Source organism: Chiloscyllium plagiosum, chromosome 3 (genome assembly GCF_004010195.1).
Source record: "Chiloscyllium plagiosum isolate BGI_BamShark_2017 chromosome 3, ASM401019v2, whole genome shotgun sequence".
In the NCBI taxonomy this organism is placed as follows: Eukaryota; Metazoa; Chordata; class Chondrichthyes; order Orectolobiformes; family Hemiscylliidae; genus Chiloscyllium; species Chiloscyllium plagiosum.
This window is the reverse complement of record NC_057712.1, coordinates 16,078,740-16,091,129: the sequence shown is the minus strand read 5'-3', so window position 1 is coordinate 16,091,129 and position 12,390 is coordinate 16,078,740. Positions and strand designations below refer to the sequence as shown.

Here is a 12,390-nt window from a genome sequence, read left to right as displayed (position 1 = left end):
AACATATTTTGTTTGTGTTACATTATTGATTTGCATTCCTAATTCAATATAATTTGATTCTGTGGGGCATCTCTATAAGGTACTGGAATAATTCTTATTCTTCTGGAAGTAGAAAGGGTGATGAAGATGTATCTGCTGCTTGCTTTTTTGCTGAATGGTTATAGTAGACTTATGGGTTGACTGCTAAGGTATTGGGTGTACTTCTTAAAAGCTTTGGTGGCTCTCCAGTTATCTTTCAACTTGGAACAAATGTGTTTTATTACTTTCAGAGGATGGTTAGTTATTGACATTTGGTTTGAGAAATACAGTTATTTGATTTATGCTGAATATTGCCCATTCACAATGAATAAGTATGTCTCAATTTACAACTAGAAAAAATGATAATGGGCTCTGTGGCACTTAATCAACACGCAAGGAGGGAAGATTTTAACTTGCTGGGGTTGTTGGTAGTAATGAAGTAGACTTCCACCACATTGCTGTGATTGCCCATCACCATGGGCCATCTTGGACTGCTTATAATGTAGTTCATCACGTGAACAATGCCCTTTAGAGTTCACGGATAACTTACACTGCAGTTCTACTGCCAAGCCACTTTCCACACGGGGACAGGTCCAAGATACATCTCTGGCCTCTCAGCTTGCTTTTCTAGTGCTCATTTACTTTGCGTTAATTTAACATGACGACTTAGCCTTACTGCTCCACTCAGAATTTACAGGGAGACAGTAATTCTGCCTTGCATTGTTTTTCCCCACAGACAGAAAGCCAGGCAGCTTGTTGTGTTTCTGCAGCTTGTCATGCTTGCCAGTATTGAATGGTTGAGAGGGCAGACTTGTTGTTACACAGCACCATGCTATATCAATGTCATACTTGCAGGATATGCCAGCAATTTACACAGCAAACACACTGCATATGCTTCAACCAAATTACCATGTCTTAATGTCCATAGTCTAATCAAGGGATGCGATTGTCAGTCAGGCAGCTACCAAAGTCGGTCAAGGCTGTTGTCTTTTCTGAGTCTGAGGAAAGTTGACCGTGAGTGAGCCTTGCGCTTGGGCAGTCAGGGTCCTTACAATCTAGGGATTGAACCACAACAGTCCTGCAGGTTTCGTATATCCAGGGAAACTGTTAAGTCATTTTGGGAGATGGCCCTTCCTCATTCAGATCAGGTATTGAGATGTTCCGAGTGAGTGAATATGAAATGCAGAGGGCAGGAAGGGTTAGTAGTTTGGAGGAGTGGGGTGCGCACCATTGAGGGAACATTCTGCATGCAATATTGGGAGTGGCAGAGCATGGGTCTTGGGGGAAGATGAGTATAGTAGCGAATTTAGTGAGCATGCTGTAGCAGAGAGAGGTGTTAGCACTTAGCCTTGTGGAGCCCAGAAAGGGAGCCGGGCACTGCACTGTGGCTACATCAGTCCAATCTGGCAGTGTTTAGTGCTGTATTCTCCTCTGGCAGTCCTGGGGAAAGAGTATGGCCAACCTTGCAACCACTCCATCTATTTTTTTTGTGTCGAACAGCAATGCACAGACAGAATTTCCAGGCCTCCAGCATCGGAAATGTTGTGTCGCTGTGAATTAATTTTGGTGTCTGCAACATGAACAGTCCCAGTAGCGATGAGTAGCTCTTCTACCGCTGACCACAGGATTGGGTGCTGCAGAGAGGAATGCATCTGACTGACTGTGTGGAGTTTGCATGTTCTCCCCGTGTCTGCGTGGGTTTCCTCCGGGTGCTCCGGTTTCCTCCCACAGTCCAAAAGATGTGCAGGGTCAGGTGAATTGGCCATGCTAAATTGCCCGTAGTGTTAGGTAAGGGGTAAATGTAGGGGTATGGGTGGGTTTCGCTTCGGCGGGTCGGTGTGGACTTGTTGGGCCGAAGGGCCTGTTTCCACACTGTAATGTAATCTAAAAAAAAATCTAATCTAATCTAATCATTCACGAAGCGAGCAGTGGAGAATTGCATGAGAATAGTCAACAGGGCTCTGTGGTATTGCCACAGAGGGAAACATTCCAAGAACCTTTCCAAAGTTGATATTTAGCCAAAATATGGGAAAATTCAACACTTGGTACAGGAACATTGCAGACCTCCCACCGGATCTCAATTTGTTCTCTGATGTTTTATTACAGTCTGAAATATAGCAACTTGAAGTTAGTTGACTTATACTTAATGAACTTTTTTTGTATTTGTCCTGCAAAAGAAATGATTTCATGTGTTTATGCCTTCTTTCAGATTTACTTGTGACGATGTGGATTTCAATCTCCGGGTCCACAGTGCTGGTCTTCTTATCTGTCGTTTCAATAGCTTCAGTGTTATGAAGAAACAAATTGCCATTGGGGGGCACAGAACATTCCATATCAAGTCAAAGGTAACAGAAAACATGACAAGATATGCTATTTTGCAAAACTTTGTAAGTTGCTCAAACTTACAAACGTTTGGCAGCACCAAATCATGGCAGTACATCAATTATTGTACATTTGTAATCTTTTTTGCTATTGAATCTACAGATAACTGTCATCTCGTCTTGGTAAGAATGGCAGTGTTGAGGAGTTGAACATTTCATTTCCCAGTGTTAACAATCAATGATTCCCAAATAATGTGTAGAATGGATTATACATGGATTGAGATCCACTGTGCTCTGTCCCAAGTTGTGCCTTTATCTAACTTTAATCAAAATCTCAATAGATATAATTAAAAAAAACATTTACTCAATCATGCCTCATTCATCTAAAATACAACATATACTTGAGTAATAGTCAATCTTGTGTAAAGGTCAACCCCTTGATTTATGGCTAGTAAGTCCAGCCTCTTTTTACTTACTACCAGAGTCAGAGAGATTTGCAGCATGGAAACAGACCCTTCAATCCAACTTGTCCATGCCAGCCAGATTTCTGAAATTAATCTAGTCCCATTTGCCAGCATTTGGATATTATTCCTCTAAACCCTTCCTATTCATGTGCCCATTAGAAGCCTTTTAAATATTGTAATTGAACCAGCTTACTGCACACCCTTTGGCATCTCATTCCATGCACACACCGTCCTCTGTGTGAAAAAGTTGCCCCTCAGGTCTCTTTTAAATCTTTCCCCTTTCCCCGTAAGCCGATGCCTGCTAGTTTTGGACTCCCTTACCATACACACTGCCCAGTTCAAATTTAAAATTATTGAGATTGCAAATAAACCTACAAAATTCAGCTGCAGAGTTCAAGTTACAGGTGAAAAGCTGTGAATGTTTGAAGGCTTAGGCTGATGGTTAAGAATAAATGCACAAACTGAGGAAAGCTGCTGTTGGAGAATTAAGTTACAAGATAGTTCATGAAAATCACCAGAATGGAGGCTCAGTTTCTCCAGCATTGATGTGAATCTTCATGAAGTCATAGAGATACACAGCACGGAAACAGACCTTTTGGTCTAACTTGTCCATGCTAACCAGACCTCCCAAATAAATCTAGTCCTATTTGCCAGTATTTGGCTCACATCCCTCTAAACGCTTCCTATTCATACACCTATCCAGATACCCTTTAAATATTATAAATGTACCAGCCTCCACCACTTCCTTTGACATCACCCTCTGCATGAAAAAGCTGCCCGTTAGGTCCCTTTCAAATCTTTCCACTCTCACCTTGAAACTATGCCCTTTAGTTTTGGACTCCCTCACCCTGGGGGTGAAAAAACTTTGCCTATTTACCCTACCATGCCCCTCATGATTTTATAAACCTCTATAAGGTCACCCCTCATCCTTCAACGCTCCAGAGAAAATAGTTCCAGTCAATTCAGCCCTCCCGATAGCTTAAACCCTCCAACTCTGGCAACATCCTGGTAACTCTTTTCTGAGCCCTTTCAAATTTCACAAGATCCTTCCTATAACAGGGAGACCAAAGTTGCACGCACTAAACCAATAGTGGCCCAACCAATGTCCTGTATAGCCACAACATGCTGAAATAAACTCAAAAATTATGCGTTGCAGGTTGGAAAGCTCAATCTGGATGTAGTAGAACGTTAATGAAAAGAAACAATATTATACTGTGATAGAGGATCTGGATTACACAGCATCTTCCAGCGGATGTGGACCGCAGACTTATTGCATTTCAACAGTTTTTAATTGAGCATTAACAAAAGAACAACTCACATTGACTTGTATTAGGAACGAGAATGAAACTCATGATTTTGACACGTCAGCTAGTCAAATAGGAAGCAACATTAGAAGGAGAACAGTGTTAGTGAAAGCAGCTGACTGTGAAGAGGGTAGATTCACCACTGTGCTATAGTGTATGTCCAAGCAACAAAGCAGAAGTCATAGAACATAGAACAATACAGCGCAGAACAGGCCCTTCGGCCCTTGACATTGCGCTGACCTGTAAACTAATCTAAGCCCATCCACTACACTATCCCATCATCATCCATGAGTTTATCAAAGGACTGTTTAAAATCTCCCTAATGTGGCTGAGTTAACTACATTGGCAGGCAGGGCATTCCACACCCTTACCACTCTCTGACTAAAGTACCTGCCTCTGACATCTGTCTTAAGTCTACCACCCCTCAATTTGTAGCTAGCCCTCTTGTACAAGCTGACATTATCATCCTAGGAAAAAGACTTTCACTGTCTACCCTAACTAATCCTCTGATTATCTTGTTTGTCTCTATCAAATCCCCTCTTAGCCTTCTTCTCTCCAATGAGAGCAGACCCAAGTCTCTCAGCCTTTCCTCATAAGGCCTTCCCTCCAGACCAGGCAATATCCTGGTAAATCTTCTCTGCACCTTTTCCAATGCTTCCACATCCTTCCTGTAATGGGGCAACCAGAACTGTACACAATATTCCAAGTCAATGGTGATGTTCACGAGAAAGACCATCCCAAACCAACAAAACCCAAAAGGAATAGTTGTCCATATTCATTTAAAAAAATGGATGGATTCATGAAGGTGTCTTGAAAATATGAATGAGGAAGTTTGGAATTTCTGAGCATTGGGATCATATTAAAAAAAACATTTTCTATTTGGGACATGTTCAGGCCACCCCCTGTCATTGATGTTGCTGCTGAGGTTAGATTGTATAATATGATAGTGTAGTGATTGCCTATAGTCTAACCAACCTTGTTCAACCATTGCATGTTCTCCCTAAACACACCCTTCAAAGATAGCTTAAGGAAAAATTACAATGGCTGGGTGATCACTGGTGAGACGATATCCTCAATGGAAGACACCAAATGTTGTATCCAACATTAGTAACCAACTCAAAATGAGTTGTAGAACTCAAACAGAGATTGCTACCAAATTATTCAAGAAATAGGACACGGCAGGGAATTATAGACCAGTGAGCCTGACGTCGGTGGTGGGTAAGTTGTTGGAGGGAATCCTGAGGGACAGGATGTACATCTATTTGGAAAGGCATGGACTGATTAAGGATAGTCAGCATGGCTTAGTGCGTTGGGAAATCATGTCTCATGAGTTTTTTGTCTCACATGATTGAGTTTTTTGAAGAAGTAACAAAGAGGATTGATGAGGGGAGAGTGGTAGACGTCATCTATGTGGACTTCAGTAAGGCATTTGACAAGGTTCTCCATAGGATACTGATTAGCAAGGTTAGATCTCATGGAATAGAGGGAGAACTACCATTTGGATACAAAACTGGCTCAAAGGTAGAAGAGGGTGGTGGTGGAGGGTTGTTTTTCAGACTGGAGGCCTGTGACCAGTGGAGTGCCACAAGGATCGGTGCTGGGTCCACTACTTTTTGTCATTTATATAAATGATTTGGATATGAACATAAGAGCTATAGTTAGTAAGTTTGCAGATGAAACCAAAATTGGAGGTGTGGTGGACAGTGAAGAAGGTTACCTCAGATTACAATGGGATGTTGATCAGGTGGGCCAATGGGCTAGGAAGTGGCAGATGAGTTTAATTTAGATAAATGCGAGGTGCTGTATTTTGGGAAAGCAAATCTTAGCAGGACTCATACACTTAATGGTAAGGTCCTCGGGAGTGTAGCTGAACAAAGACACTTTGGAGTGCAGGTTCATAGCTCCTTGAAAGTGGAGTCGCAGGTAGATAGGATAGTGAAGGCGGCGTTTGGTATGCTTGCCTTTATTGGTCAGAGTATTGAGTACAGGAGTTGGGAGGTCATGTTATGGCTGCGCAGGGCATTGGTTCGACCACTGTTGGAATATTGCGTGTAATTCTGGTCTCCCTCCTATCGGAAAGATGTTGTGAAACTTGAAAGGATTCAGAAAAGATTTACAAGGATGCTGCCAGGGTTGGAAGATTTGAGCTATAGGGAGAGGTTGAACAGGCTAGGGCTGTTTTCCCTGGAGTGTCAGAGGCAGAGGGGTGACCTTATAGAGGTTTACAAAATCATGAGGGGCATGGAGAGGATAAATAGACAAGGTCTCTTCCCTGGGGTGGGGGAGTCCAGAATTAGAGGGCATAGGTTTAGGGTGAGAGGGGAAAGATATAAAAGGGACCTAAGGGGCAACTTTTTCATGCAGAGGATGGTACTTGTATGGAATGAGCTGCTAGAGGAAGTGGTGGAGGCTGGTACAATTGCAACATTTAAAAGACATCTGGATGGGTATATGAATAGGAAGGGTTTGGAGGGATATGAGTCAACTGCTGGCAAATGGGACTAGATTAAGTTAGGATGGTCTCTGGTCAGCATGGACGAGTTGGACTGAATGTACTGTTCTGTACTGTACATCCGTGCTGTACATCTCTATGACTCTATGACTAAATATGGGATGTCTAAAGTATTTGCTGGCATAGAAGATGATTATCTGTGGAATGAAATGGCCACTGAGAAACGTGATTACTGACAAAGATAGTGTTAATGAACCACATAGTGATGCTATTCAGGAAGCAGATTGGAATGAGGTATTTTGTTTCTAAAGCTGAGGCGGGTGCTTTGTATGGATTTTAATCCATGTTCAGCTGTGAAGGAGTATTTTCTTTACAGAGAGACCAATTGAATGGAGCTGTGTAAATTTTAATTTGGCTTTTCTTTGTGAATTTGATGCAACTAGTGTATATAAATTGATGTGTGACTCCACTGAGATTATTGTTTTATAAATAAGAATTCAGTCAGAGATATTGCAAGGCATTAGTCCAGAATAATGCAGAAGATAAGCACACTCACTTGCCTTCTTTCACCTCTTTTCCCTTGCTTCATTGTTCCCAGGTTTGATGTGCAGGAGAGAAGACGATCATTATTTAAGCTACTTCCACCTGAGAAGCGAATATTACTGCAGATGCTAGAATCTGTACTGAAAGCAACAAATGCTGGGACATCACAGCAAGTGAGGCAGCATCCATGGAGAAAGAACAAGCTAACATTTCGAGTCTAGATGACTCTTCATCAGAGCTGATGTGAAGTGTGGAGGGGACAGCATTTCTGCAATGGTTTGACGGGATGGAGGGTGGAGTCTAGAGCTGTGGGAGAAAGGATGTTGATGATTCAGATTAAATGATTGGAATGTTGGTTGATAGTTCAGATTGAGTGATCGGAATGTGATCACATCTCGATCACTTAATCTGAATTACCAATATTCTTTTTCCCCCAACATTTTACACTCCACCACACCCCCAACAACAGCATCAATGCCATCCCCTCCACACTTCACCTCAGTTCTAATGAAGAGACATCAAGCCTCAAAACGTTAGCTTGCTCTCTCTCCATGGATGCTGCCTGACCTGCTATGATCTTCAGCAGTTGGTGTTTTCACTTCTGTCTAGAAGTTTTGGGACTGCTCATTATTGGAGGGTGACCTTTGGCTCCAAAAATGACCACCTTCTTTCGCCAGCCATTTGACACAATCAGTGCCCTCCACAGGTTTCTCAACTGTTCAGCATGAATTTGCTACACTTCAAAAATCAAATAAATTATAATGATCAGAAACCTCTTAAAACTGCTGTTGCCTGATACTCATCCCCCCACTGTTCACCCTCTTTCCAATCCCAGAAGACATTCACTATACAAAGGAACAAAGGTCACATCCAAAAATGACCTTATATTATTGTATGAGGTCAGCTTTTTGCATTCCAAGTGAGTTCAGTGAACAAAGAGAATCAACTCTGGCTCTACACAGCAAAACTGAAGTGGACCCCTTAGATTTTCTCCAGTTCTTTGTAGTTCTGAAAAGGAGGTGATATCTTCCCTAAATTACTTCAGTTCAGAGCTTTCGGTCAGAATTGGACTGAAGCGTAGAGCGCTGCTGATAGTTTTATTTTCATTTGCATGTTTTCATTATTCACTGGAAAACCATAACTTGTGATCAATATGACATGCGATTCCATACCTTGGTATCGCATTCAAAGAAAATAATTTTTAATCGCTCTGTTCGTTTTCATGTATATTGTGAAGGGAAAGTCCATAAGTATATTGTCCTTTGATTGACAACATTGAATTGATTTGTATTTGTTCCAGGTTCCTGATGCACCAATGTCCATTTCCCCATCTCAGTATATCTGTGCTCCAGACAGCAAACACACATTTTTAGCTGCACCAGCCCAATTACTGCTTGAAAAGTATCTGCAGCACACAAGTAACCATCTTTTCCCATTATCTGTAAGGAACTACAGTCATCCAGTGCTCTCAGTAGACTGTTATCTCAACCTAGGTCAAGAGGTATGGTGCTAATATTATAAATCTCCACACTGTTATTTAGTATGATTTGAATGTTCAATTCAGGGGAGGTGCATGGTCTTTATGGTGGGGCCCGGCAGTGCTCTCCAGCAGTTCAAGAGAGAGTCTCATTGTCAACGTGAACTCTGCAAGGTTATGAGGAGAAACTGGGAGAAGATGTGGGTTCAGGATAGCAAAGGGGGTAATGTTTGGCATGATTGCAAAAGGGAAAGGAGAAAGCAACTGAGACCATTGAAAGAGTGTTCTCAGTCTTACTGATAAAAAGCTGGAGTTCCTGCTATTCATTGCTTGAAGTGAGGGGTGGGGATGGCAAAAGAGCTGGAGTGGGAAGTGCTTACCGAGATGGTTAGCAATGCAGAAATTAAGCCAGAAGTTAGCTTTGCTCTCCATGGTGATCTTGGAGTAGTAGGTGGAGGAGATAAACTCCAGTCCAGTGAAGTCTAGATGAATGCCTGAACCAGATATGCTGCAATTTGACTTGAGGGAGTGAAAATGGGGGCCATGTCAAGGTGAACACCTGAGAAGAGAGACAGCAAAAGCTTTGCCAGGATAAGGGCAACAAAGGAATGACTACGAAATTTGTCAGCTGCTGAGGTATCGGTGATGGGCTGCAGTTAAATGTACAAAAGAATGCTGCGAGAGATTTTGTGAAGAGTTTACAAAATAAAGGTTGGTTGGAATAGCATAATAATATGGTGAGGCTAAAAGAGATGGCAAAGCTGCAGCTGTGGACCTAAGTATGGGTAGGAGAGTTTATATTGAGTGAGGTTCATGGAGGCAAGGAGGATAGTTATGGGTGAAAGTAGAATTGAGATGTACACCAAAGCCACCTGATTCTGAATTTTGATTTTGAAGGAAGAATGGGAGAAGGATATTTTCATTAGGAAACACTCGGGTAGTATAAATCAGAGAGGGTTTTAAAGATGGAGCAAAGTAGGAGAAGGCAGCTGGGGGTTGGTGGGAGAGACCAAGTGAGCCTGAGGTTAAGATCTGTTGTGAACATCCTGAAAACTACAGCAAGGTGGAGAGACTTCAGCAAGTACCATCTACAAACCTAGTTTCAGTCAAAGCCAGGATGTCAATGCAATCATTCACAATCAGATTTTTGTTATCAAGACCCTTGATTGGGATTGAACAGATATTCTTGAGGGAAATGTGGAGGGAGTGGTGCCTGTAGTGTCCATAAAACAAAACTTAGAATCAGGTGGCTTTGGTGTACATCTCAATTCTACTTTCACCCACTCCCATAATTATCCTCCTTGCCTCCATGAACCTCAAACGATATAAACTCTCCTGCCCAGACTGAGGTCCACAGCTGCAGCCTTGCCATTTCTTGAAGCCTCTGTACTCCCATGGTTTGAATCATGGTGACAAGGCCAGGTCCGTCCTTATAATCCTAACCACTCATATTATTATCCTATTCCAACCAACCTTTATTTCACGAAATCTCCCACAATATTCGAAGGGGCAGTGATGGGTGGAATGAGCAGAATGGGAAAGAGTTGATGAAGATGGCTCCTTGCAATCACACTGACAATTACTGAGGGAAGAGCATGAGCCATTTGCTGCTGTTGTTTATAGGAAGGCATGAATGGGTCCCAAATGTATGAATCAAGAAAATGCCTCACATTGATGCAAAATGGCCACATCATAGCAGCTAGGGAAGAGCCTATTTTTAAGTACAGTCAGTTCTTATATAATGCGATGGTTGCATTCATGTGCACCCCCACTTTATAGAAAATCGCGCTTTAGAAACAGCGTTTAAGATGTTGGCGCTGTAATTGTTTTACAGCCAACACACTTTTTAAAAGTTCATGCTTTAGAAACAGCATCTCGTAGTCATCAGTCATGTTACAGCAAATTCGCGTTGACAAAACATACGTTATAACAGAATGGCCTGTGTGAAGAATATGGTCGTAGAATCAGCTTGTCTTCCTTCCTAATTCTGAGCTGCAAGAGGTAATGTGCCTTGTGAGAGCCAGGGGGAGCCAGCCTCTTGTCAAGCAATGTACCATCAGGATAAGGCCATCACTCGCTGCACTGAACAGACTGATGTGAGACTAATATAGTGTGAGAGTGGGTAGGACAGCACCAGAGATCTCATCAAGGTCTTGCTATAAAATTAGATACCACTGTCAGCACTTGTTTTATATGCAGGATAGACAATTTTGGTGGTGGTTTTTTTGTGCATCCTGCTACTGTCCAATTCTGCAATCTTGTGCGGAAGTCACATCAGGTCGATTTCTTTTTAACTACTGTATTTTAAAGGATTTTATAGACAACTACCGCTAGAAGAACAAGAAATGTTTAAAACTCTTTGATTACTGTAACAGTGCAAAGGAAAGCACTCCTTGCAGTAAGATCAGAGATACAATTTATCATCTCAAACCAAGTTTATATGCAGCCCAAACAGAGGTATTTCAAGGAACTGCTGGAAGCTGACACCAACAAGATTTAAGTTTAAAAAGAATGTGGAGACAGGAGGAGCAGGAGTGCCTTTCCGGATTATTTGCACTACTCCTGATCACCTCTCCCATTTTGACTGATCAACATTGGTCCTGGAAGAAAGCCGCTGGAGCTGTGTAGCCTCTGATTTAAATGAGTATTATTAAGTATTACTATTAAATATTACTATCAAGTACATCCCAGGCTCACCTCTTTAGGTGCGGTTGCTCTGCGCTCTTGCAGCATTGTCATACCTAACATCACCCTTCATTTTATTGAGAGGCAGCAGCAGGTATCAGCAGTGTTCAAAGTACTTGTTTCTGTCTGAAATATGTTATTTAACTTTTTGTGTTTCAAAGTATTATGATGTTGTGACATTTACAAACTCATTTTTATTAATATTCCAGATTACAGTTTGCTTTGTGAGTTCACGTCCTCATTCTTTAAATATAAACACCTCTGGCCTTACTTTCAGCGGGCTCCTGCTGTATCTCTGTGACTCATTTGTCACAGCGAATATTTTGAAAAAATTTCACTTTCTCAAAGGTAAGGATATGTTTTATTCAGTTTTTGTTTTAATCTGCTGTTCTGCTTTGAAAAGTTACAGTTTTTTTTCCCTTGTCATTATTTATTTTAAAATGGGCTTTCAGAAATAATGGTGGGATTTTTAACCATAAATCATGAGTAGAGATTAACATTTTAAGCATTTCAAACTCTATATGTGTGTGTGTGCATGCGTCTGTGTACATGTGTGTGTGTGTCTATGTGTATGTGTGTGCACATTACTCACTTTATGACTATAGCTAACAGTTTCATGGTTCTCGAACAACCCGATAGATAAATGTGCACTATCTGTTGGTATAGATAGATGCCTTTACAGGTTGTCAGTGAGAGGGAGCCCATTTCTGCCTGTCAACATCCCTCAATAATTGTGTTCCCCTTCCATGTTCTGACTGACACTCCAAATTAGCAGCCATCACCACAATCTCGCCGGTGAATAGTGGAACCCCACTGCCTTTGCCCCAAGTTTTGGAAATCTCTGTCTTTTTAGTAATCTAGCTGCAGGCTCCCTGTCTGAAGATCCGGAGACATTGCATGGAGCAGAAATGGGCAAGCCACACATACAGACTACAGCTGAGAATCAAAACTATATTTGAACATTAGCATACAGGAATCAATTGACAGACGTACTCGGGCAAAAAAATCATGGATTAAAGGATGAAGCTTAGCCAGTCATTGCAGGATATGATTGAAGTGCAGTTTCAGAAGGTCACTTATTCCTGATCTAAATATAACATCTGATTAGAAGGTAGAACTGTACAGC

General features: G+C 41.7%; 1 protein-coding gene across 8 annotated transcripts in view; it reads left to right on the top strand.

Moving 5' to 3' along the window:
* The window catches only part of greb1 (growth regulating estrogen receptor binding 1), a 331,296-nt gene that overhangs the window by 312,098 nt on the left and 6,808 nt on the right, over positions 1 to 12,390 (top strand). For all 8 annotated transcript variants that reach the window (XM_043677647.1, XM_043677663.1, XM_043677619.1 and 5 more), the window contains 3 exons: positions 2,228 to 2,363; positions 8,403 to 8,603; positions 11,474 to 11,612. In XM_043677647.1, coding sequence (XP_043533582.1) covers positions 2,228 to 2,363; positions 8,403 to 8,603; positions 11,474 to 11,612 — 476 coding nt within the window. The remainder of the gene's footprint in view (positions 1 to 2,227; positions 2,364 to 8,402; positions 8,604 to 11,473; positions 11,613 to 12,390) is intronic.